Consider the following 26125-nt stretch of genomic DNA (forward strand, 5'->3'; position numbering starts at 1 on the left):
ATTATTTTAACCTAACCTAACTAAATACATTTTAGATTTGTTTACAATAATTTAATACTAAACAAACACAGTGAAATATATCTTTTTCGTTAGGTTCAGAATGATTTTGACGAAATTATTGCATACACAAATTTTCACTTGTCCTGTATGGCAAGATGAGCGTTGCTATTTAAGCCAAGATCGCAAGTTCTGCCTATTCGGTACGACATATATATATATATATATATATATATATATATATATATATATATATATATATATATATATATATATATATATATTTATGTATATATGTATATATATATTTATATGTATATTATATGTATATATATATATTTATATGTATATTATATGTATATATATATATTTATATGTATATTATATATATATATATATTTATATGTATATTATATATATATATATATATTTATATGTATATTATATATATATATATATATATTTATATGTATATTATATATATATATATTTATATGTATATTATATATATATATATATTTATATGTATATTATATATATATATTTATATGTATATTATATATATATATATATATATATATATATATATATATATATATATATATATATGTAACACACCGGCCGTCTCCCAAAGAGGCAGGGTGACTCGAAAAAGAAACATTCACCATTACTCACACCATCACTGTCTTGCCAGAAACGTGCCGGTACTACAGTTCAGATGCTCCTCAAAACTGCAATACCCCCACCGCTCCTTCAGAGTGCAGACAATGTACTTCCCATCTGCAGGACTCAAGTCCTGCTAACTGGTTTCCCTGAACCCTTTCATAAATATTACATTGCTCACACTCCAACAGCAAGTCATAAAAACTACTTCCCTCTACTCATTTCTAACACGCTCACACATGCCTGCTGGATGTCTAAGCCCCTAGCATACAAAACCTTCATCCCCTCTTCTCACTTTTCGTAGGCCTACCTCTACCCGCCTTCTCTCCTCTACAGATTTGTAAACCTCCAAGTCATCCTATTTTTCTTCCTCTTTAAATTTCCAAACTATCTCAACAACCCTGCACCCCCCCCCCTCAGCTCTCTGGATAATAGTTTTAGTAACCTCACATTCTCTAATCTTCAAACTACGAATTCGCTGCATAATATTCACATCATACATTGCTATCAGACACGACATTTCCACTTTCCTCAGCCTCCTTGCTGTAACATTCAGAACCCACGCTTCACACCCATACAAGAGTGTTGATACCACTCTACTCTTATACTTTACCATTTTTTGCTTCCATGGATAACGTTGCCTCCACAGACGCCTCAATGCACCACCCACCGTTTTTAATTCGTCTGTTCTATGGTTTATCTCGTCTTTCATAGATCCATTTGCTGGTAAGTTCACTCCCAAATATCTGAACTCATTTACTTCATTCATACGCCCTTCTTCCAATCTGATATCCAGTCTTTCATTTCTTATTTTTCTGTTACTCTCATCACCTTTCTCTTTCCTTTATTCACTTTTAATTTCCTTCTATTACATATCGTCCCAAATTCATCAATCAGCCTTTGCAACTTCTCTTCAGAATCTTCCAAAAACACAGTGACATCGACAGAACAGCAACTGTGACAACTTCGACTTCGTGTTAGATTTTTATTTATATTTTAATTCCACACATCTCCATACCACGGGCGGGGTTAGAACCCGCGATCAGAGAGTCACAAAACTCCAGACCGACGCGTTAGCCACTGGGCTAGCTAGCTTCAATAAGATTCATCCCGCTAGGTATATTTCTATACCATATGGTGTGGTATGGTTTGCAATCGTGCCATTACGATTTCGTGAGCCACACCTCTCTCCAACACACTAGCATTTACTTCTTTTTCAACTCCATCTATAAATATGTTAAACAACCACTGCGTAAGACCTACTTTTATTGGAAAACAATCTCATCTCCTACATACCCTAACCTGATCCTCACTATTTTCATAAAATCTCTTAACTCTTTTCAGTAACCTTCCACCTATTACATACACTTGCAACATTTGCCACATTGCTTCCCTGTCCACCCTATCATATGTCTTCTAAATCTAAATTTTGTTTACTTACAAGCTTCAATGTAAACACTTGGTCTACACATCCCCTACCCTTCCTAAAGCCTCCTTGTTCATCTGCTACACTCTTCTCCATATTTCCTTTAATTCTTTCAATAATAACTCTACCATACACCTTACCTGGTATACTCAAAAGGCTTATTACCCTATAATTCTTACACTCTTTTGCTTCTCTCAAACATTTTTTGAACAAAAGCACCACCCACTCCAAAACTGCTTTTAACATATCCATATATATATATATATATATATATATATATATATATATATATATATATATATGCAGTAAGATCACAGTTAATAAGTAATATCACAATATGCAAAATAACTTTTAAAATTGCTAGAAATACAGTTTACAACTAAAAAAAAAAAAAGACAATCATATTCAACCAAGAATATGTTAGTTCTTCTTTACCATGAAAACCTTTTTGATATACCTTCTCTACTTAAGAATTTTAAAATCAAGGTTGCATTTAAAATTCTTAATACAGTAAAAAAAAAAAATTCTGCTTTAAAACTTCCCCCAAAATACTGACGGCTGTGTCTACAAGATTCCTTGTAAAAAGTGCAATAAAGTTTATTACGGTCAAACTGGGAAAAGTCTTGAACTAAGATTATAACAACATAAATATAACATTAGAACTGAACACGAGTCTAATGTTCTGTTTATACATGTCAGAGATTTTTACCATCCAATTAGTTATGAAAAAGCCGAGAAAGTTATATCAAGCAAGTCTATGTTGAGAGAAATATAAATGAATCAAACTTCATCAAAAAATAGCTTTGATTTTAATATGAATATTAGTTTAGGATTATACAAACCATCGGCAAGAAGAGCGTTACTCTTCTTGCCGAGAAAGGCAAGCGAAAATTTGTATTTGCAATTATTTCGCAAATATCAGTTTGAACCTAAAGAAAAAAAATATATTTCATTGTGTTTGTTTATTATTAAATTGCTGTAAACTTATCCGAAATATATTTTGTTGGATTAGGCTAAAGTGAATTTCGCTTGTTATAATAAGGTTAGGTAAGTTTTCTAAGATTCTTTTGGTACAAAATTATTAATATTTACATAAACGTAAAAAAAATACATCTTTAAACGTATCAGAGAAAATTTTAGAAAGGACTTAATTTTAAATTAGTTCTTGCTAATTGACCAATTTTACCTATTCGGCACGACATATATATCTATATATATATATATATATATATATATATATATATATATATATATATATATATATATATATATATATATATATATGCAATAAGATCACAGTAAACAGGTGATTTCAGAATATGCAAAACAACCACTGTGAAAGAATAGAGAAATTCCAAGCGCTTTCGTGACTACTCACATTATCAAGGAACTATGAAAGTAAAGCATCCAAGGAAGGTATATAAGGGGTCTGGCCATGTAAGAGAAAGTAGTATCAAGCAAGTCCATGGTTAACAGGAATATAATTGAATCTTGTTTCATAAAAAGCAGTTTTGAAAATAATATGAATATTTCCTTTGGTTTATATAAATTTGATCCATTTATAATTAATAGAATTTGGGAAGAATTTAATAATACACTGGACAAATAATAATTTTTAAAATTTTTTGGGTAGAATAGTTTGTTGGTGGGTTGTGCGAAGGACCTGTCCAGTTGGGCCGGCGTGCGTCAGGTGTTTAACTGTTGTGGGATCTGATAGTGAGGTGTTGGCCAGACCCCTTATATACCTTCCTTGGATGCTTTACTTTCATAGTTCCTTGATAATGTGAGTAGTCACGAAAGCGCTTGGAATTTCTCTATTCTTTCAGAGTGGTTGGTTTGCATATATATATATATATATATATATATATATATATATATATATATATATATATATATATATATATATATATATATATATATATGTAGGTGATATTGGCAAGATGATGCGAGGTTCCTTGATGATATTTACCATCACTTAGCACCAATTCACAAGTCGATCTACATACATTATTTTCCGACGTTTTTATAATAATGGTCGTAAATAGAACAAGATTAAAAGGCAGCGGGGCGGTATTAAAATAAATTATGCCACGGATAATAAAATTCCGCCGAGCCACCAGTGGGATCCAAAAACAATTGAAAATTATTAAATCTCATTATAAGCAAGTTATGAGACTGATAACGAAACTGGGCTGAGCAAGTAGGGTCAATTTTGAGCGCTTAAATCCCATTACGTCCTATTTAATCCTATTACGCCCTATTTAATCCTATTACATATATTTACTGTGGCATTAGAGCCGCTCTTTACTCTCCTCTATTAAAGGATCAATATTTGCGCTTATATGTTTTTTCTATTCGTCTTTCACTGGTGTGAAAGACGAATAGTCTTAGTCTACCCTTTGTTATATCGGTCTCTGCTCACCCCTTATACTAGTGTCTTAGGTTTAAAGCTTATCACCTACCCGTGGCTCCTCTAACTAAACACTTGAGCACTAACAGAAAGAACACCTAAATAATTAAAATAAGAATGTACTAGGCTCCGTAAACCTCAGTAACTCTCCCTTATCACACTCGCAGATACATCTCTCTCACAGCCTATTACACTCACGGCTCAAAATATTTCCCCAAAATTTAATTAAATGTGAAAAAATTATTAAAATTTATAACTTTTGGGTTTTTTATTTTTACACTACATCAATGTTGTTAAACTATATATTACCTTACTTTGACTGGCAACCATTAAGGATATTTTGGGAAAAAATAAGAAAAAACTTTTTCATATATATATTTATATTTATATATATATATATATATATATATATATATATATATATATATATGTATATATATGTATATATGTATATATATATATATATATATATATATATGAAAAAGTATTTTCTTATTTTTTTTTCCCAAAATATCCTTTTTCATATATATATATATATATATATATATATATATATATATATATATATATATATATATATATATAAAGATCTAAAAAACCGTCTCTCTGTTTACTACTGCCACTACCACTACTGATAATAATACACTACGCTACTACTACTTCTACTACTAGTACTACTAGTACTACTACTACTACTACTACTACTGCTACTACTACTACTAATAATAATCATAATAATAATATTAATAATGCATAAAAGAAAGCAGGTAGTGTAATCTGTGGTGCCTCCTAGTCAGACAAGCTTGGTCCCACTGTCTTCTAGAGTGAGGTTGGATACTTTTGTGAATATCTGCCTCAGGATACTGTGGTATTCATGCAGTATAGGGTTCTCATATGAAGGAGCACATCTTTGGAAATATGTTAACCTGGGAAGACTCAAACAATACGTGAGAAAGTACAAAGCATCGTGGGTGTCAAGATTGACTATTCGTTGTTTCATCCTCCTCAAATCATCCAATTTAATTTTTGAGAATTGAGTCAATGGCATCAGTTCTAAGAGATGCTCCAAGTAAGATGCTATTTGTGGCGGCAATGATTGATGCAGCTGGTAGTTTTGATCCCACTGCGTCGATCACCTACTGACTGGCTGAGATGATTTCACATTTGGATATATTCAGGATGAATCCCATTTCCTGTCTCCGTGTCATCACCTTGGCAAGATCATCTAGAAGGGACTCCTTTGTACCCACCAGTGTGCCATCATCCAGGAGCCAGATGTTTGGCTCACTGGTCAGCCTGACAGTGATTTTCCCTAACCGCTATACAGACGAGAAATGGGGCGAGATATCACTGTTGGACAGCCTCCGATGAAGTGATTTCAAGTTCCCCAAACAGGAGCATCACTTCCTTACTGCATCCAGCCGAAACAAAAGGTAAGAGACTAGGGAAATCACGTCACCTTAACGTTCAACAACTCACGTCACTGTGATTGTGTAGTTAGGCGCTGCCCCGAACACTCTTTCTTCCTGGCCATCGATCTTCTAAATACTTATCACCTAATAACGGCTAGTGAACAATGGATTATGATTTTTGTTAATTAGCCATTAGGCGCCCCTAACTCATGGTTCATGACGCTCACTTTCATCGTATCTTGCTTTGTAACACTTAGTAAGATCAGGAACACTGCCTCGCGACACTTAGGCCAGGAACATCGCTGCGTAACAATAAGTACAACAGTGGAACTTAGTGGAGCTACTGACAACACTTTGTAGCTGTTAGTGAGGCCAGAAACACTACTTTGCAACACTTAGTGGGGCCATGAAGACCATTTTGAAACATTTAGTGAGGCCAAGACCACCTCTCCGCCACAGGCCTCGTTCTGGGGATATTCGTTCGATGCCCTTCTGCTTTACTTATCTATTTATGGTCAGGTTAGAACCTGTGTTTGTTGGGTCACCTGTTATAAATTTTCCTTCTCTCTCTCTCTCTTTCTTTTTTTTTTACACAGGGTTTGACAAGGTTAGGTTAAGGATCCCTTAAGGAATCTTTAAAGAAGCTTTTAATTTCCACAAACGTGCAGTACAACTCATCTTACAGAGAAAGGTTATGGGAAGAACTGGTAGGCTTCCTGCAGTGATTTCTTCTCACAAGTCAACCCAAAGGCCTCACTGGTCGGGCCACTCACCTGACTACGCTTATATAAATTTGCTTGCTGTACATCTCTGAAGAAGGCTGTGCACGGGCGAAACGTCTCAGTAAACTTCCTCTATGCAATCGTGTCTTCTTCACAGACTCGTTTTGTTGCTCGTCTTTAAACTGTTTCTACTTCAACGATTTTTTTAAGTTAGGAACACCACATCACAGTTAAATTTTCTCAGAATGGCTAAATATGTTTATGTACTTTTAATAACATTTTGCTTTTCATATATTTAGAAGGTATTTTAACATTACCCAGTATAGCATCAAAATTTCTCATTATACTTATTTATGAGTTCCCCAAAGATTGTGTGTGTGTGTGTGTGTGTGTGTGTGTGTGTGTGTGTGTGTGTGTGTGTGTGTGTGTGTGTGTGCGCAGTCACAACGGTACCGTGACGGAGAGAATTAACTTCGTCAATCAGGAGAAAAAATACGGGTTTGAGTGGCTGTCGACCAACTCTGAGGTCATTCTCACTCGCCAGAAATTGGTTGAAAGCACTTTAAAAGCGGCTTTTAAAAGCCGTTCTTTCTTGGCGTTTATTTATTTTGCATCTTTGAGACCACGTGCTATTGTTGTGGTCCCACCGCAAGTTGTGTATTAATCCCCAGGAGCTGTGGTCAATACTCCTGTTATGGTAGGGGAAGGAGGGCTTGCTCACCTATACTCGCTTTGAGGCTACTAGCTGCTCCTCCCTAATCAGGGTGATCATGAGGCATTTCATATAGTTGGAACTACATTTTGGACCATAGAAACTACATTTTGGACCATAGAAACTACATTTTGCGAAGGTTCGTTGCATTGCTCTCGTGGGAGCGGGAAGGGAATCTGATACTGCAGGAAAGGGGCTGAAGGAAGGGAAGGGGCTGCACCATGAGTGGAATAGGACCCTGGAGGGTGGAATAGGGCGCTGGAGGGTGGAATGAGTTGCAGGAGGCAGGGAGGATTGGGGTTGTAGGGGATGGAATGGGGGTGCATTAATGGGGTCAGAATGGGACTCTGGAGGGAAGAAATAATGGAGGGCAGTGACGTGGAGAGGGGACCACCAACCCGCCTTCTTAACGAAATTAACTCCCGCATTTTTGAAGCAGTTCTGGGAAACAGAAGAAGCAATCTGAAGAAGAAAAAATATGCGAGAAGGAAGACTTGATTACGGACAGTGTAACTACCAGTGTGACCAGTCCTGTGACCAGTGCTGTGTGACTAGTGTTGTGACCAGTGTGACCAGTGCTGTGACCAGTGTTGTGACCAGTGCTGTGACCAGTGCTGTGACTAATTCTCTGACTAGTGCTGTGACCAGTGTGACCAGTGAACCAGTGCTGTAACCAGTGCTGTGTGACCAGTGCTGTGTCCAGTGTGACCAGTGCTATGTGACCAGTGTGACCAGTACTGTGTGGCTAGTGTTGTGTGACCAGTGTAACCAGTGCTGTGTGACCAGTACTGTGTGTCCAGTGTTGTGTGACCAGTGTGATTAGTACTATGTGACCAATTTTGTGTGACCAGTGTGACTAGTGCTGTGTGACCAATGTGTAACCAGTTTTGTGTTACCAGTGTGACCAGTGTTGTGTTACCAGTGTGGTGTGACCACGGTTGTGTTACCAGTGGGGTGTGACCACTGTTGTGTTACCAGTGTGATGTGACCAGTGTTGTGTTACCAGTGTGGTGTTGCCAGTGTGGTGTTGCCAGTGTGGTGTTGCCAGTGTTGTGTTACCAGTGTAACCAGTTTTGTGAGACCAATCCTGTGTGACCAATCCTGTGTGACCAGCCCTGATATATACGCTGAGACCACAGTGGTGATACAGGCATTACTGGTGGCAGTGATTGTAGCCACTTGGAACCAGACTACAAATTGTTGTGGCTTTATTGAGATTGTGTTGATAGGATTGTTGATGATAGTAACCGGTTGTGACTGTAATAACCACGATGCTTGTTGATTGTGGTAACTGGTTCTGATTGTACGAGCAATCCCCATTTGTGTCGACTGATTGTGACCTGAACACCTGTCAGTAACTCTCAACTGACCACAAACATTAATTGCAAAACGCGTTGATGTTTCGATCCTTCTCGAGCCATGATAATGGTCCAAGACGGGACCGAAAAGTAGTCTAATGATCATTTCCAATTATTATTATTATTATTATTATTATTATTATTATTATTATTATTATTATTATTATTATTTATCCCACTGGGATAAATGGAAAAGGAAGGAAAATAAGAAGATAAGAAGGAGGAGAAGAAGAAAAGAAGTGAAGGTATGACAACATGCGGAATTCACTTTATTCATGCAGATCCCCTTTAATTCATGCGGAACCCCCTATATTTCATGCAGAATCCTTTTATTCACACATAATCTTCTTTATTTATGCAGAAACCTCTTTACTGATGCAAACCTCTCTTTACTTATGCAGAACTCCCTTTATTTATCCGGAACCCCCCTTTATTGATGCAGAACCCCCTTTTTTCATGCGGAACCCACTTTATTCATGTGGAACACCTTTTATTCATGCGGAACCCCTTTATTCATGCGGAACCCCTTTATTCATGCGGAACACCTTTTATTCATGCGGACCCCCTTTATTCATGCGGAACCCTTTATTCATGCGGAACCCCTTTATTCATGCGGAACCCCTTTATTCATGCAGAACCCCTTTATTCTTGCGGAGCCCCTTTATTCATGTGGAACCCCTTTATTCATGCGGAACCCCTTTATTCATGCGGAACCCCCTTTATTCACGCGGAACACCTTTTATTCATGCCGGATCCCCTTTATTCATACGGAACACCTTTTATTCAAACAATGCCACGACCTTATGATTTACGCTGGCATCATCAAGTGACGTTACTAGTCTCTATCATTACGGTCCCGGGAGGGATATTTTGAATCTCTTTGTCTATTGGGATTTCTATTAATAGACAGCACTTAGGCGAAGACGCTCACGCGAGGCAACGGAACGTTTAACATGAGGGGGGGAGGGGCAGTAACGCCGTTAGCATGCGTTGGCGTGGCCTGGGGGGCTGGTGGGAGGAGGATCTGGGGGAGGGGTCGTTTAGATGTTATCAGGACTCCAACGGGAGTCTGGTTTGGGAAGGTTAGTAAGGGCTCGGTACGGCGTTAGTTGTCGGCGGCCCTAAAAACCAACAACAACAAGAAGCGGTTTCATGCTCAGTTCGAGGCTTCTTTCGTGCCGTCCGTGTGCCTTCCGTGTTGGTTCGAGGCTTTGCGCCGACCGTGTCGATTTGAGACTTGGACTGTCCGTGTGGATTCGAGCCTTTCATCATCCATGTAGATTCGAGCCTTTGGCCGTCCATATAGATTCGAGAGTTAGATCGTCCGTGTGGACTCGAACCTCGGGGTGGTAAAGCAGGTAACATGATTATTAGCCAAATAACAGGACGGTGAAAAGGTTTCGGATGGTTGTTGTGGGTTGGAACCCCTCAGGATGTTCAGTTCCTGGGTTCACCGCCCCTCCCCACCCCCTACCTCCACCTTGGTCTCACACCAGGCATGCATGAGCGTATTAGATAGGAGTGAATGGAGACGAATGGTATTTGGGACCTGACGAGCTGTTGGAGTGTGAGCAGGGTAATATTTAGTGAAGGGATTCAGGGAAACCGGTTATTTTTATATAGCTGGACTTGAGTCCTGGAAATGGGAAGCACAATGCCTGCACTCCAAAGGAGGGGTTTGGGATATTAGCAGTTTGGAGGGATATGTTGTGTATCTTTATATATGCTTCTAAACTGTTGTATCTGGGCGCCTTTGCAAAAACAGTGATTATGTGTGAGTGAGGTGAAAGTGTTGAATGATGATGAAAGTATTTTCGTTTTGGGGATTCCCTTTCTTTTTGGGTCACCCTACCTCGGTGGGAGACGGCCTACTTGTTGATAAAAATTATATATATATATATATATATATATATCAATAACAGCACTGCGCTAGCCAAGGATTTGAACCCATGTTGTACTGGCTCGCCACTGTGAGCGAAGTACAGCATGGGTTTGAATCCTTGGCTAGCGCAGTGTTGTTATTGATCAATACCACTCGTTCGTGGTTACAATAATATATATCTTAATTATTATTATTATTATCATGATATATATGTATAATGAAAGAATAGATGTATAAATTTTTTATCTGTCATCTTATCTGTCCAAGATACTGAAGGAAAAAAGACATTAATCCTACCAGAGTGCAAAATGTTTAACATGCTTCATCTGTAGAGATGGATATCGTCACATGGTAGCCGCAACCACGCCACGCCCCCTCGCCCGTTACACTGTAGCCACAACTACGCCAACAACAGCCGCAATCATACCTATACAACAGCCAAAATCACGCCCACACAACAGCCACAACCACGCCCACACAAGAGCCACAACCACGCCCACACAAGAGCCACAACCACGCCCACACAAGAGCCACAACCACGCCCACACAAGAGCCACAACCACCCCCACACAACAGCCACAACCACTCCCACACAACAGCCACAACCACGCCCACACAAAAGATACAACTACGCCCACACAACAGCCACAACCACGCCTACACGCCCTCCGCCCCCACGAGAAAGAACGCCCTGAGATCATTCAGACCAGGTGACATCTCTCTGATATTAACAGTTCAAGGAGAAACGATTTCAATTTGAGAGTGACACGGAGGAGAGAGTCGTGGACGACCCATGACACGCGCGTGTCAGGCAACGTCCCGTGTCCATGACACGCAGTTCTTGGTCCCGTGTCCATGACACGCAGTTCTTGGTCCCGTGTCCATGACACGCAGTTCTTGGTCCCGTGTCCATGACACGCAGTTCTTGGTCCCGTGTCCATGACACGCAGTTCCTGGTTCCGTGTCCATGACACGCAGCTCCTGGTCCAGTGACTCTTGTGTGATTACTCACCCATAAGTATTCACCTATTTGGTTCCAGGGGGTCGAGTCCTAGCTCCTGACCCTGCCTCTTAACTTGTTACTTGCCAGATTTACTCCCTCCTAGTCACGCGAGTGCTGTCGTACCTGCTCTTAAAATTCTGAATGGAACCTGCCTGACTTCACCATTTCTTCATCGAGATAATTTCACTTCTTGGCTACTCTGAGGCTTAAGAAATACTTCCTGACAGCCCTGTAGCTCATCTATCTTTAATTTCCAGCTGAGTCCCCACGTACCTATTTCCCTCCGCTTAAACAGCCTATACTATCAATTCCTCTGAGAACTTTGTATATTGTTATCATGTCTCCCCTGGTTCTTCTGTCCTCCAATGTCAGGTTAAATTCCTCTAGCCTATCGTCGTGGCTCTGGCACTAGTCTCGTCGTGGCTCTGGCACTAGTCTCGTCGTGGCTCTGGCACTAGTCTCGTCGTGGCTCTGGCACTAGTCTCGTCGTGGCTCTGGCACTAGTCTCGTCGTGGCTCTGGCACTAGTCTCGTCGTGGCTCTGGCACTAGTCTCGTCGTGGCTCTGGCACTAGTCTCGTCGTGGGTCTGGCACTAGTCTCGTCGTGGGTCTGGCACTAGTCTCGTCGTGGCTCTGGCACTAGTCTCGTCGTGGCTCTGGCGCTAGTCTCGTCGTGACTCTGGCACTAGTCTCGTCGTGGCTCTGGCGCTAGTCTCGTCGTGGCTCTGGCACTAGTCTCGTCGTGGCTCTGGCGCTAGTCTCGTCGTGGCTCTGGCACTAGTCTCGTCGTGGCTCTGGCACTAGTCTCGTCGTGGCTCTGGCACTAGTCTCGTCGTGGCTCTGGCGCTAGTCTCGTCGTGGCTCTGGCACTAGTCTCGTCGTGGCTCTGGCACTAGTCTCGTCGTGGCTCTGGCACTAGTCTCGTTGTATACTTCTGCGCTTTCACTACCTTCGTATTTTTTTTTACTCTTCACACTTGTTTTACATCATCAGTAAACAAGGATACAGCTGACTCAGTACTGATGTCCGCTTGTTATGCTTCCTCAGTCTGACATCTCTTCCCTGATACTCCACTCTTTGTTTCCTTACCCTGAGTTACTCTTTGATCAACCAGAGTATGTTTCCTGTTATTCCTGCTTCCACTTAACGATCTTGTCCCACTATTTTGTGGGGTTCAGTATCGAATACCTTCTTGCAGTGCAAGAAACCTACAATCCACCCATCTCTCTCTCCTGTTTTACTTCCCTTACTTCGTCACAGCAAAGTAAGATTTGCTATCTCTGGCTACCAATGATGAAATTCCTTCTTTCCAAGTGCTCTAGCGCTCGTATCCTCCAGAAGCTTGCATGGTATATATCAGTGAAACTGGTCTCTAGTTCAACGCTTCCTGCCTGTCTTCCTTCTTAAATGTAAGGATATATATCCACTTTCTTCCAGATCTCTGACGACTGTCCCGTGTCCATTGATTTGTTGTAGATCTTAGTAGTTCAGGCAGTGCTTCTGCTCCGTCAGGAGCCATGGTTTTAGGTCCCATTGCCTCTCATGTACCAAGATCCATCCACAGTTTTTATTGCTTCTAACCCTGTTGTGTGTATGATATCCAGTACCTGATGGTGTATCTGTCTGCTAGGTGTTCTGTCACTGCTGTTTCCACTGAGAGGACCTCTTCATATCGGTTAATCAACGGTTCAGAAACCTTGTCATTTTTTGCCAATCCTTCTTCAGTTGAATCACCTGGTCTTGCACTGTCGTCTTTCTTTTAATGTGGCTTTGAAGCAGAGGTTCGGTTCAGACTTGGCCTTTGCTTCTGTCATTCTCAGATTGTCGCTCAGCTTCTCTCTTCACACTCGCTTATTCGTTTCTCTCTCATCCTCCCGGCACTTTCCCAGCTAGGTACTCCACCTCAACGTCTGACTTTCCTTTAAGTTCCCCGTCGCACTGCACTGAACTCGTTAAAATTCCCTCATCCTCTGAAGTTTCTCTTGCCAAGTCTGGCTTCTCGCGCCCTCCACCTCCCCTTCTTCCCTCTACTTTTAGTGTGTTACCTAACAGTTGTCAGAGACATATGTCGACAGAGAATAGGCATGTATATATACGTATATATATATATATATATATTTATATATATATATATATATATATATATATATATATATATATATATATATATATATATATATATATATATATATATATCTGGGATGTGGCTCCGTGGTAAAGTACTGTGGATTCTGATACAGACTTTGTGGGTTCGAGTCCTGCTGTGGACGTAGAGACTATATATATAAATATATATATATATATATATATATATATATATATATATATATATATATATATATATATATATATATATATATATATATATATATATATATATATATATATATATATTAACACGTTGGCCGTTTCCCACCGAGACAGGGTGACCCAAAAAGACATATCTTTAATATGTGAAGTGATCGTATCGTCTAGAGAGAAGCTTAGTAGTGTTGCTGTGTTCAGTGTAGCGTGTACAGTGTTGCTGTGTTCAGTGTAGCGTGTACAGTGTTGCTGTGTTCAGTGTAGCGTGTACAGCGTTGCTGTGTTCAGTGTAGCGTGTACAGTGTTGCTGTGTTCAGTGTAGCGTGTACAGCGTTGCTGTGTTCAGTGTAGCGTGTACAGTGTTGCTGTGTTCAGTGTAGCGTGTACAGTGTTGCTGTGTTCAGTGTAGCGTGTACAGTGTTGCTGTGTTCAGTGTAGCGTGTACAGCGTTGCTGTGTTCAGTGTAGCGTGTACAGTGTTGCTGTGTTCAGTGTAGCGTGTACAGTGTTGCTGTGTTCAGTGTAGCGTGTACAGTGTTGCTGTGTTCAGTGTAGCGTGTACAGTGTTGCTGTGTTCAGTGTAGCGTGTACAGTGTTGCTGTGTTGAGTGTAGCGTGTACAGTGTTGCTGTGTTCAGTGTAGCGTGTACAGTGTTGCTGTGTTCAGTGTAGCGTGTACAGTGTTGCTGTGTTGAGTGTAGCGTGTACAGTGTTGCTGTGTTCAGTGTAGCGTGTACAGTGTTGCTGTGTTCAGTGTAGCGTGTACAGTGTTGCTGTGTTCAGTGTAGCGTGTACAGTGTTGCTGTGTTGAGTGTAGCGTGTACAGTGTTGCTGTGTTCAGTGTAGCGTGTACAGTGTTGCTGTGTTCAGTGTAGCGTGTACAGTGTTGCTGTGTTCAGTGTAGCGTGTACAGTGTTGCTGTGTTCAGTGTAGCGTGTACAGTGTTGTTGTGTTGAGTGTAGCGTGTACAGCGTTGCTGTGTTCAGTGTAGCGTGTACAGTGTTGCTGTGTTCAGTGTAGCGTGTACAGTGTTGCTGTGTTCAGTGTAGCGTGTACAGTGTTGTTGTGTTGAGTGTAGCGTGTACAGCGTTGCTGTGTTCAGTGTAGCGTGTACAGTGTTGCTGTGTTCAGTGTAGCGTGTACAGTGTTGCTGTGTTCAGTGTAGCGTGTACAGTGTTGCTGTGTTGAGTGTAGCGTGTACAGCGTTGCTGTGTTCAGTGTAGCGTGTACAGTGTTGCTGTGTTCAGTGTAGCGTGTACAGTGTTGCTGTGTTCAGTGTAGCGTGTACAGTGTTGCTGTGTTGAGTGTAGCGTGTACAGCGTTGCTGTGTTCAGTGTAGCGTGTACAGTGTTGCTGTGTTCAGTGTAGCGTGTACAGTGTTGCTGTGTTCAGTGTAGCGTGTACAGTGTTGCTGTGTTGAGTGTAGCGTGTACAGCGTTGCTGTGTTCAGTGTAGCGTGTACAGTGTTGCTGTGTTCAGTGTAGCGTGTACAGTGTTGCTGTGTTCAGTGTAGCGTGTACAGTGTTGCTGTGTTCAGTGTAGCGTGTACAGTGTTGCTGTGTTGAGTGTAGCGTGTACAGCGTTGCTGTGTTCAGTGTAGCGTGTACAGTGTTGCTGTGTTCAGTGTAGCGTGTACAGTATTGCTGTGTTCAGTGTAGCGTGTACAGTGTTGCTGTGTTCAGTGTAGCGTGTACAGTGTTGCTGTGTTGAGTGTAGCGTGTACAGTGTTGCTGTGTTGAGTGTAGCGTGTACAGTGTTGCTGTGTTCAGTGTAGCGTGTACAGTGTTGCTGTGTTCAGTGTAGCGTGTACAGTGTTGCTGTGTTCAGTGTAGCGTGTACAGTGTTGCTGTGTTGAGTGTAGCGTGTACAGCGTTGCTGTGTTCAGTGTAGCGTGTACAGTGTTGCTGTGTTCAGTGTAGCGTGTACAGTGTTGCTGTGTTCAGTGTAGCGTGTACAGTGTTGCTGTGTTCAGTGTAGCGTGTACAGTGTTGCTGTGTTGAGTGTAGCGTGTACAGTGTTGCTGTGTTCAGTGTAGCGTGTACAGTGTTGCTGTGTTGAGTGTAGCGTGTACAGTGTTGCTGTGTTCAGTGTAGCGTGTACAGTGTTGCTGTGTTCAGTGTAGCGTGTACAGTGTTGCTGTGTTCAGTGTAGCGTGTACAGTGTTGCTGTGTTGAGTGTAGCGTGTACAGTGTTGCTGTGTTCAGTGTAGCGTGTACAGTGTTGCTGTGTTCAGTGTAGCGTGTACAGTGTTGCTGTGTTCAGTGTAGCGTGTACAGTGTTGCTGTGTTCACTGTAGCGTGTACAGTGTTGCTGTGTTCAGTGTAGCGTGTACAGTGTTGCTGTGTTCAGTGTAGCGTGTACAGTGTTGCTGTGTTGAGTGTAGCGTGTACAGTATTGCTGTGTTCAGTGTAGCGTGTACAGTGTTGCTGTGTTGAGTGTAGCGTGTACAGCGTTGCTGTGTTCAGTGTAGCGTGTACAGTGTTGCTGTGTTGAGTGTAGCGTGTACAGTATTGCTGTGTTCAGTGTAGCGTGTACAGTGTTGGTGTGTTCAATGTAGCGTGTACAGCGTTGCTGTGTTCAGTGTAGCGTGTACAGTGTTGGTGTGTTCAATGTAGCGTGTACAGCGTTGCTGTGTTCAGTGTAGCGTGTACAGTGTTGGTGTGTTCAGTGTAGCGTGTACAGTGTTGGTGTGTTCAATGTAGCGTGTACAGCGTTGCTGTGTTCAGTGTAGCGTGTACAGTATTTCTGTGTTCAGTGTAGCGTGTACAGTGTTGGTGTGTTCAATGTAGCGTGTACAGCGTTGCTGTGTTCAGTGTAGCGTGTACAGTGTTGCTGTGTTCAGTGTAGCGTGTACAGTGTTGGTGTGTTCAGTGTAGCGTGTACAGTGTTGCTGTGTTCAGTGTAGCGTGTACAGTGTTGTTGTGTTGAGTGTAGCGTGTACAGTGTTGCTGTGTTCAGTGTAGCGTGTACAGTGTTGCTGTGTTCAGTGTAGCGTGTACAGTGTTGCTGTGTTCAGTGTAGCGTGTACAGTGTTGCTGTGTTGAGTGTAGCGTGTACAGTGTTGCTGTGTTGAGTGTAGCGTGTACAGTGTTGCTGTGTTCAGTGTAGCGTGTACAGTGTTGCTGTGTTCAGTGTAGCGTGTACAGTGTTGCTGTGTTCAGTGTAGCGTGTACAGTGTTGCTGTGTTCAGTGTAGCGTGTACAGTATTGCTGTGTTCAGTGTAGCGTGTACAGTGTTGGTGTGTTCAATGTAGCGTGTACAGCGTTGCTGTGTTCAGTGTAGCGTGTACAGTGTTGCTGTGTTCAGTGTAGCGTGTACAGTGTTGGTGTGTTCAGTGTAGCGTGTACAGTGTTGCTGTGTTCAGTGTAGCGTGTACAGTGTTGTTGTGTTGAGTGTAGCGTGTACAGTGTTGCTGTGTTCAGTGTAGCGTGTACAGTGTTGCTGTGTTCAGTGTAGCGTGTACAGTGTTGCTGTGTTCAGTGTAGCGTGTACAGTGTTGCTGTGTTGAGTGTAGCGTGTACAGTGTTGCTGTGTTGAGTGTAGCGTGTACAGTGTTGCTGTGTTCAGTGTAGCGTGTACAGTGTTGGTGTGTTCAGTGTAGCGTGTACAGTGTTGCTGTGTTCAGTGTAGCGTGTACAGTGTTGGTGTGTTCAGTGTAGCGTGTACAGTGTTGCTGTGTTCAGTGTAGCGTGTACAGTGTTGCTGTGTTCAGTGTAGCGTGTACAGTGTTGGTGTGTTCAGTGTAGCGTGTACAGTGTTGCTGTGTTGAGTGTAGCGTGTACAGTGTTGGTGTGTTCAGTGTAGCGTGTACAGTGTTGCTGTGTTGAGTGTAGCGTGTACAGTGTTGGTGTGTTCAGTGTAGCGTGTACAGTGTTGCTGTGTTCAGTGTAGCGTGTACAGTGTTGCTGTGTTCAGTGTAGCGTGTACAGTGTTGGTGTGTTCAGTGTAGCGTGTACAGTGTTGCTGTGTTCAGTGTAGCGTGTACAGTGTTGCTGTGTTCAGTGTAGCGTGTACAGTGTTGCTGTGTTGAGTGTAGCGTGTACAGTGTTGCTGTGTTCAGTGTAGCGTGTACAGTGTTGCTGTGTTGAGTGTAGCGTGTACAGTGTTGCTGTGTTCAGTGTAGCGTGTACAGTGTTGCTGTGTTCAGTGTAGCGTGTACAGTGTTGCTGTGTTCAGTGTAGCGTGTACAGTGTTGGTGTGTTCAGTGTAGCGTGTACAGTGTTGCTGTGTTGAGTGTAGCGTGTACAGTGTTGCTGTGTTCAGTGTAGCGTGTACAGTGTTGCTGTGTTGAGTGTAGCGTGTACAGTGTTGCTGTGTTGAGTGTAGCGTGTACAGTGTTGCTGTGTTCAGTGTAGCGTGTACAGACGCTGTCAACAATGGATGGACTTGCGTGCAATAATGTTGAATAAACGAGGGAGCGAGGCAGCAGGTGACTACCGTCAAGGAAAGGATAGTCGAAGCTCCCATCAGGACATACAGGTCTTTCGTCCTTAAAGATGCTGGGCGTAGCACCGTTTCGCCCCCCACACGGGAACTCTAGGGAAATACTGTGTTATGAGGATTCAGTCAGTAGAGGCGAGAATCTAATGATATCCGTCCCTGCGAGTGTTCCTAGCGAGTGCAAGTAACTATTTCTGTTTCATTAGTCGACAATTTGACGTGGAAAGGTGCGAGTTTCCTGGGTGGAACCTTTGCTTTGGTAGGTACCAGAGGCAACCTTCACCTGCTTGGACGGTCAATAGGTCCAGGAGCTACACACATACACATACACACAGACAGACAGACAGACACACACCGCTACAACCGCTAATATCATTACCACTACTACCACCACTACAACCACTATTATCATTGCCACTACTACCACCACTACAACCACTAATATCATTACCACTACTACCACCACTACAACCACTAATATCATTACCACTACTACCACCACTACAACCACTAATATCATTACCACTACTACCACCACTACAACCACTAATATCATTACCACTACTACCACTACTACAACCACTACTACCATTACCACCACTACTACCACCACTACAACCGCTACTATCATTACCACTACTACCACTACTGCAACCACTACTACCACCACTACAACCACTACTATCATTACCACTACTACCACCACTACAACCGCTACTATCATTACCACTACTACCACTACTGCAACCACTACTACCACCACTACAACCACTACTATCATTACCACTACTACCACCACTACAACCACTACTATCATTACCACTACTACCACCACTACAACCGCTACTATCATTACCACTACTACCACTACTGCAACCACTACTACCACCACTACAACCACTACTATCATTACCACTACTACCACCACTACAACCGCTACTATCATTACCACTACTACCACTACTGCAACCACTACTACCACCACTACAACCACTACTATCATTACCACTACTACCACCACTACAACCGCTACTATCATTACCACTACTACCACCACTACAACCGCTACTATCATTACCACTACTACCACTACTGCAACCACTACTACCACCACTACAACCACTACTATCATTACCACTACTACCACCACTACAACCACTACTATCATTACCACTACTACCACCACTACAACCGCTACTATCATTACCACTACTACCACTACTGCAACCACTACTACCACCACTACAACCACTACTATCATTACCACTACTACCACCACTACAACCGCTACTATCATTACCACTACTACCACTACTGCAACCACTACTACCACCACTACAACCACTACTATCATTACCACTACTACCACCACTACAACCACTATTATCATTGCCACTTCTACCACCACTACAACCACTACTATCATTACCACTGCTACCACCACTACAACCATTACTATCATTACCACTACTACCACCACTACAACTACTACTATCATTACCGCTACAACCACTATTATCATTGCCACTACTACCACCACTACAACCACTACTATCATTACCACTACTACCACCACTACTATCATTACCACTACTACCACCACTACAACCACTATTATCATTGCCACTACTACCACCACTTCAACCACTACTATCATTAACGCTACTACCACCACTACAACCACTACTGTCATTACCAATACTACCTCCACTACAACCACTATCATTACCACTATTACCACCACTACAAACACTATCATTACCACTACTACCACCACTACAAGCACTACTACCATTGCCACTACTACAACCACTACAACCCCTGCTACCACTACTACCACCACTGTAACCGCTACTACCATTACCACTAGTACCACTACTACAACTACTACTACCACTTCCACCACTACCACCACTACTACCACCACTACTACCACCACTACTACCACTCCCACCACCGCCACCACCAGCAACGCCACCACCTGGGTGGAGGAAGGGAGTGAAATGCAGGAATCTGGAGTAAAGCGGGAAGAAACAATAATGAAAAAGGGAAAGAGAAGAAGAGCGAGCGAGAGAGAGAGAGAGAGAGAGAGAGAGAGAGAGAGAGAGAGAGAGAGAGAGAGAGAGAGAGAGAGAGAGAGAGAGAGAGAGAGAGAGAGAGAGTTAAAGAAAGCTCTGCACGGAATGATTCAGTAATTGCCCTAGACTGTCTGGCTACACTGGGAATTCTCTTCGAGGATCGAAAATTCACTTGCGCGGGACCACCGAGTGATATTAATGTAACCCTGACTTTTATTGTTCTGATTGAAGCACGCAACGCCACTCTGAAACAGTGTGCGTATAACGCACGCAACGCCACTCTGACACAGTGTGCGTATAACGTACGCAACGACACTCTGAAACAGTATGTGAAAAACGCACTCAAAGCCACTCTGAAACAATGTGCGTCAACATAAGAACATAAGAAAGAAGTAACACTGCAACAGGCCTACTGACCCATGCGGAGCAGGTGCATGTCCCCCCCCGGATTAGACCAATGACCCACCCCCCGGATTATCCCAATGACCCACCCAGTCTGGTCATCCCCACTCAAGGATGGTGCACTGTACCAGACCCAGCAGCACAAGCTGGTCAGGTCCAACTCACACCCACCCACACCCACTCATGTATTTATCTAACCTATTTTTAAAACTACACAACGTTTTAGCCTCAATAACTGTACTCGGGAGTTTGTTCCACTCATCCACAACTCTATTACCAAACCAGTGCTTTCCTATATCCTTCCTGAATCTGAATTTTTCCAACTTGAAACCAATGCTGCGAGTCCTGTCTTGGCTGGAAATTTTCAGCACACTATTTACATCCCCTTTATTTATTCCTGTTTTCCATTTATACACCTCGATCATATCCCCCCTAATTCTACGCCTTTCGAGAGAGTGCAAATTCAGGGCCCTCAGTCCATCCTCATAGGGAAGATTTCTGATACATGGGATCATCTTTGTCATCCTCCTTTGTACGCTTTCCAGAGTATTTGTATCCATTCTGTAATACGGTGACCAGAACTGAGCAGCATAGTCTAAATGAGGCATAACCAAGGATATATAGAGTTGAAGAACAACCTGAGGACTTCTATTATTTATACTTCTAGATATGAAACCAAGAATTCTGTTAGCTTTATTGCGAACACTAATGCACTGTTGTCTTGGTTTTAGGTTACTGCTAAAAAGAACTCCTAAATCCTTTTCGCAATCGGTAGTATTAAGATCTACATTATTTAGTTTATATGTGGCATGGTTATTTAACTGTCCAACATTTAGAGCTTTACATTTGTCAATATTAAACTGCATCTGCCACTTCTCCGACCATTGCGTCAGTCTATTCAAATCATCCTGGAGTGCTCTAATGTCCTCATTATAATGAATTGGACGGCCTATTTTGGTGTCATCAGCAAATTTGCTTATGTCGCTATTTATTCCCTCATCTATGTCGTTTATGTAAATTGTGAACAACAACGGGCCCAACACTGACCCCTGAGGAACACCGCTTGTGACGTGCCCCATTCTGATTTCTCCCCATTTATGCAAACTCTCTGCTGTCTATTTGTCAGCCATGCCTCTACCCAGGAAAAAATTTCTCCTCCTATTCCGTGTGCCTTAAGTTTTCTCAATAGCCTCTGGTGTGGAACTCTATTGAAAGCCTTACTGAAGTCCATATACACAATATCATATTCATTACCATGATCTACCTCCTCAAACACCTTAGTGAAAAAAGTTAGTAAATTCGTAAGACAGGAACGCCCCTTTGTAAAACCATGTTGAGAATCATTAATCAATCTGTGCCTGTCAAGATGGCTACGAATTGCTTCGGCAATTATTGATTCCATAAATTTTCCCACTATGGAGGTAAGGCTTATTGGTCTATAGTTCGAAGCCAAGGACCTGCCTTGTAAATAGGTATTACATTTGCCATTTTCCACTTATCAGGCACTATGCCAGTTTGTAGTGACATGTTAAAAAGATTAGCCAAAGGTATGCTAAGTTCCTCTTTACATTCCTTTAACACCCTTGCAAACAGTTCATCAGGACCTGGGGATTTGTTAGGTTTTAGTTTTTCTATTTGTCTGAGGACCATGTCACTAGTTACCGCAATCGTACATAGTTTATTATCATCCTGTTCTACGTAATCTATTATTTCAGGAATATCGCTAGTATTTTCCTGGGTGAAAACTGAGAGGAAGTAGGTATTTAGAATTTCACACATATCCTTATCACTGTCAGTGATCTGACCAGAGTTACTCTTAAGTGGGCCAATCTTGTCCCTAATCTTACTTCTGTATACCTGAAAGAACCCTTTTTGGGTTAGCCTTTGAATCCCTTGCGACCTTTGCCTCCTAATCCCTTTTTGCTTTTCTTATTCCTTTTTTTATTTCTCTCTTTAACTGAATATATTAATTTCTTAACTGCCCATCTCCTCCTTTGATACGCCTATATATGCCTCTCTTTTGATCAATGAGATGTTTTAATCTATTGTTCATCCATTTGGGATCATTTTTGTTAGATCTAATTTCCCTACTCTGGGCAGCTAGAACTATGCTCTGAAAAAGTCATATTGGCAACCAAGATCACCTACCTGACCCATAGTCAGGACATCCCAATTTAGCCCACCCAAGTAATTTTTCAGTCCCATGAAGTCGGCCAAGCGAAAATCTGGGACAGAGATTTGATTGCAGTTATCTGGGTAATTCCATGATATATTGAAACTAAGTGATTTGTGATCACTTTCCCCAAGCTCATCATTAACCTCAAGATTATTAATTAGTGATTCTTTGTTGGCAAGAACCAAGTCAAGCAGATTGTTTCCTCTAATTGGTTCTGTCACAACCTGTTCTAAAAAGCAATCCTGAACCGTATCAAGAAAGTCACTAGACTCAAGATTTCCTGTCATATTGTTCCAATCAATTTGTCTAAAGTTAAAATTTCCCATTATCACAACATTTTCATATCTAGATGCCTTATGAATTTCGTCCCATAACAGCTTATTGCACTCCCTACCAAGGTTTGGGGGCCTATAAATCACACCCAAAATTAATTTGTCACGTCCCTCGAGAAACTGTAGCCAAACAGATTCTGTGTTCGATGTTTCTAATCTTATATCATGTCTAAGACAACAATTTAAATTTTCTCTGACATACATCGCCACACCACCACCCTTCCTGTTGACCCTATCAGTGTGGAATAGTTTATAACCCTGTATGTTGCATTCAGAAGGCATTTCTCTATCTTTCAGGTTGAACCAGGTCTCTGTTATACCAATAATATCTATATTACCTACACTTGCAAGTAATTTTAGCTCATCTATCTTATTTCTTAGACTCCTACTATTTGTATAGTAAACCTTAAGGGAGCTAGTCACTCGTTGCCCTCTACTATCTCTCTTTGTTTGTTGATCAGTTGATTTGCCATTACTAGCAACTTTATTCTGAATATTGTCTTTTAAACATATCCCTGAGTTATCCCGGTAATAACTGCTGTTTTTAACCCTAATGCTGCAGCCTGATTGTTTCCCACAAACACCCATACCTCTGTAATCTATCAGTTTAAATTCCTAGACAAGTCATCAATTATCCTCTCAATTGAATTGGCTAATGCAACCACTCCATCCCCAGAGAGATGAACTCCATCCCTTGCATACATATCACGTTTGCCAACGAAAAGGTCCCAGTTATCAATGAATGGGATTGCAAGTTCCTTGCAGTACCTGTCTATCCAGCGATTTATACCAATTGCCCTAGACAACCATTCATTGCCCACTTCCTTTCTAGGCAAGATGCTACATATGACTGGGATCCCTCCCTTTGACCTAACTACTTCTATGGCTGACCTGTACTTATCCAGCAGCTCCTCTCTCCTGCCCTTCCCAATGTCATTACCCCCAACACAAGACAGATAATGGGCTTGTTCCCATTACCTGCCATAATATTATCCAACCTGCTGACTATGTCGCCAACACCAGCTCCAGGAAGGCACACTCTCTGTCTGACCTTTCTGTCTCTGTTACAAAATGCACGGTCCATATATCTTACCTGAGAATCGCCTACTATTAAAATATTCTTACCTTGATTAGCAGGGGAATCAGTGGTACCTTCAACCTCACTAACCACTGAAGTACACTCGTCTTGGAGAACAGAGAATCGATTTCGTACCTTCACATCTTCTCTATTAACTCTCCTCATCTTCCTTCTTCCTGAACTGTGAACCTCTTGCCACTTAAAGCGGCTGCCACTATCACTGCTGGCGACCATTCCTACCTTACCAGATAAATCCTTCTCACACTCGCTCCCAAACTCATCTATGCGAAGCTTCAGCTTCCTATTTTCCTCCTGAAGAAGTAGAATCCCCTTCTTCAACACATGAACCTGGGATTCTAAAGCACTACAACAAGCCATGGTATGGTAACAGCCCACGCTAACTCCCAAGAGCTTAGCGGTATGACCGCACTTGACCACTGACCTCAGCAACACCACTCTGAAAAAGGGCGCGTAAAATGCGTACAAGAGCACAGCGCCTTTTACACAGGACTTGCGGGAGAGCAGAAGTTCAGCAGTCACTCAGCAGGAATTCAAATGTCAAACTGCTGTAAAGTTGAATAAAATAATACAGAACTAAAGAGAGAGAGAGAGAGAGAGAGAGAGAGAGAGAGAGAGAGAGAGAGAGAGAGAGAGAGAGAGAGAGAATAGAGAGAAAAGCTCCTTTCTTCCTCTGTCATTTTATGTTCCATCAGTGGACGGAAGATTGAACCAGTAACAACAACAACAACAGCAACAACAACAACAACAACAACAACAACAACAACAACAACAATAATAATAATAATAATAATAATAATAACAATAATAATAATAATAATAATAATAATAAAATGTAAAGAGAAGCACAAACTTCAGTATTTAAGCGCCACTGGCACCATTCTTGTATTTCAGCGCGACTGGCACCATTCTTGTAACAAAGTCAGTCTTCGCTTCAGCAACCCACAACACAACTTAGGCTAAGAGACGGAAACTTAGACCATTATCTCCTCCTAACTTTAATAATGATCCAAAATGGGTCGAAACGTCGCATTTATCCCCTGCCCCCCTTGCTCCTTTTTTTCACCCTCGTTTTATGTGGGTTAGTTAAGAATTGTTCCAGCCATGGTAATGTTCCAGCAACGGTGTTCCAGCCATGGAAGTATTGTATGGAATACTTCCTTGGCTGGAAGTGTTCCAGTAATGCAGTTGTAAATCATATCCTTCAAACCAGAAGACCTGACTTAAATATTCCTGTCTGATCCCACTTCGAGTCCAGTTGAAACCTGCTTGACTCTCTCTGATATTGAGCACCAGCGCTCTCATCGTAGTGCTTTGTGAACCTTTACTCGTATTTCTGAAAGGTTGAAGGGCTGTATTGCCTCTCAGGGAACACTTACCTGTGTTTCTGAGAAGCTTAGGGACTGTACTGCCTCTTAGGGAACACTTACATGTATTTCTGAGAAGTTGAGGGACTGTACTGCCTCTTAGGGAACACTTACCTGTGTTTCTGAGAGGTTGAGAGACTGCGCTAGTTGCTTCCTCTCAGCGCCCACAACGTACTGGTTCTTCTCAAAAGCTTGCTCCAACTTCAGCAGTTGACTCGGGCTGAACGCCGTCCTGATCCTCTTAGGCTTACGGAACGGCAACAGGAACGTGGGGAAGTCAGGACCTAAGAGCGTAAGAAGTCAGTTAAGATCATTTACGTCTATTCTTTTGAAATATTTTACATTTGC

At 41.9% G+C, this 26125-nt stretch overlaps 1 protein-coding gene across 1 annotated transcript in view; it reads right to left on the reverse strand.

Annotated features, from left to right (window-relative positions):
* LOC128692157 (homeotic protein empty spiracles) overlaps positions 1-26125 on the reverse strand; it is a 203190-nt gene that overhangs the window by 26375 nt on the left and 150690 nt on the right. Inside the window, exon 2 of the mRNA XM_053781229.2 lies at positions 25892-26061. Coding sequence (XP_053637204.1) covers positions 25892-26061 — 170 coding nt within the window. The remainder of the gene's footprint in view (positions 1-25891; positions 26062-26125) is intronic.

Source organism: Cherax quadricarinatus, chromosome 15 (assembly GCF_038502225.1).
Source record: "Cherax quadricarinatus isolate ZL_2023a chromosome 15, ASM3850222v1, whole genome shotgun sequence".
In the NCBI taxonomy this organism is placed as follows: domain Eukaryota; kingdom Metazoa; phylum Arthropoda; class Malacostraca; order Decapoda; family Parastacidae; genus Cherax; species Cherax quadricarinatus.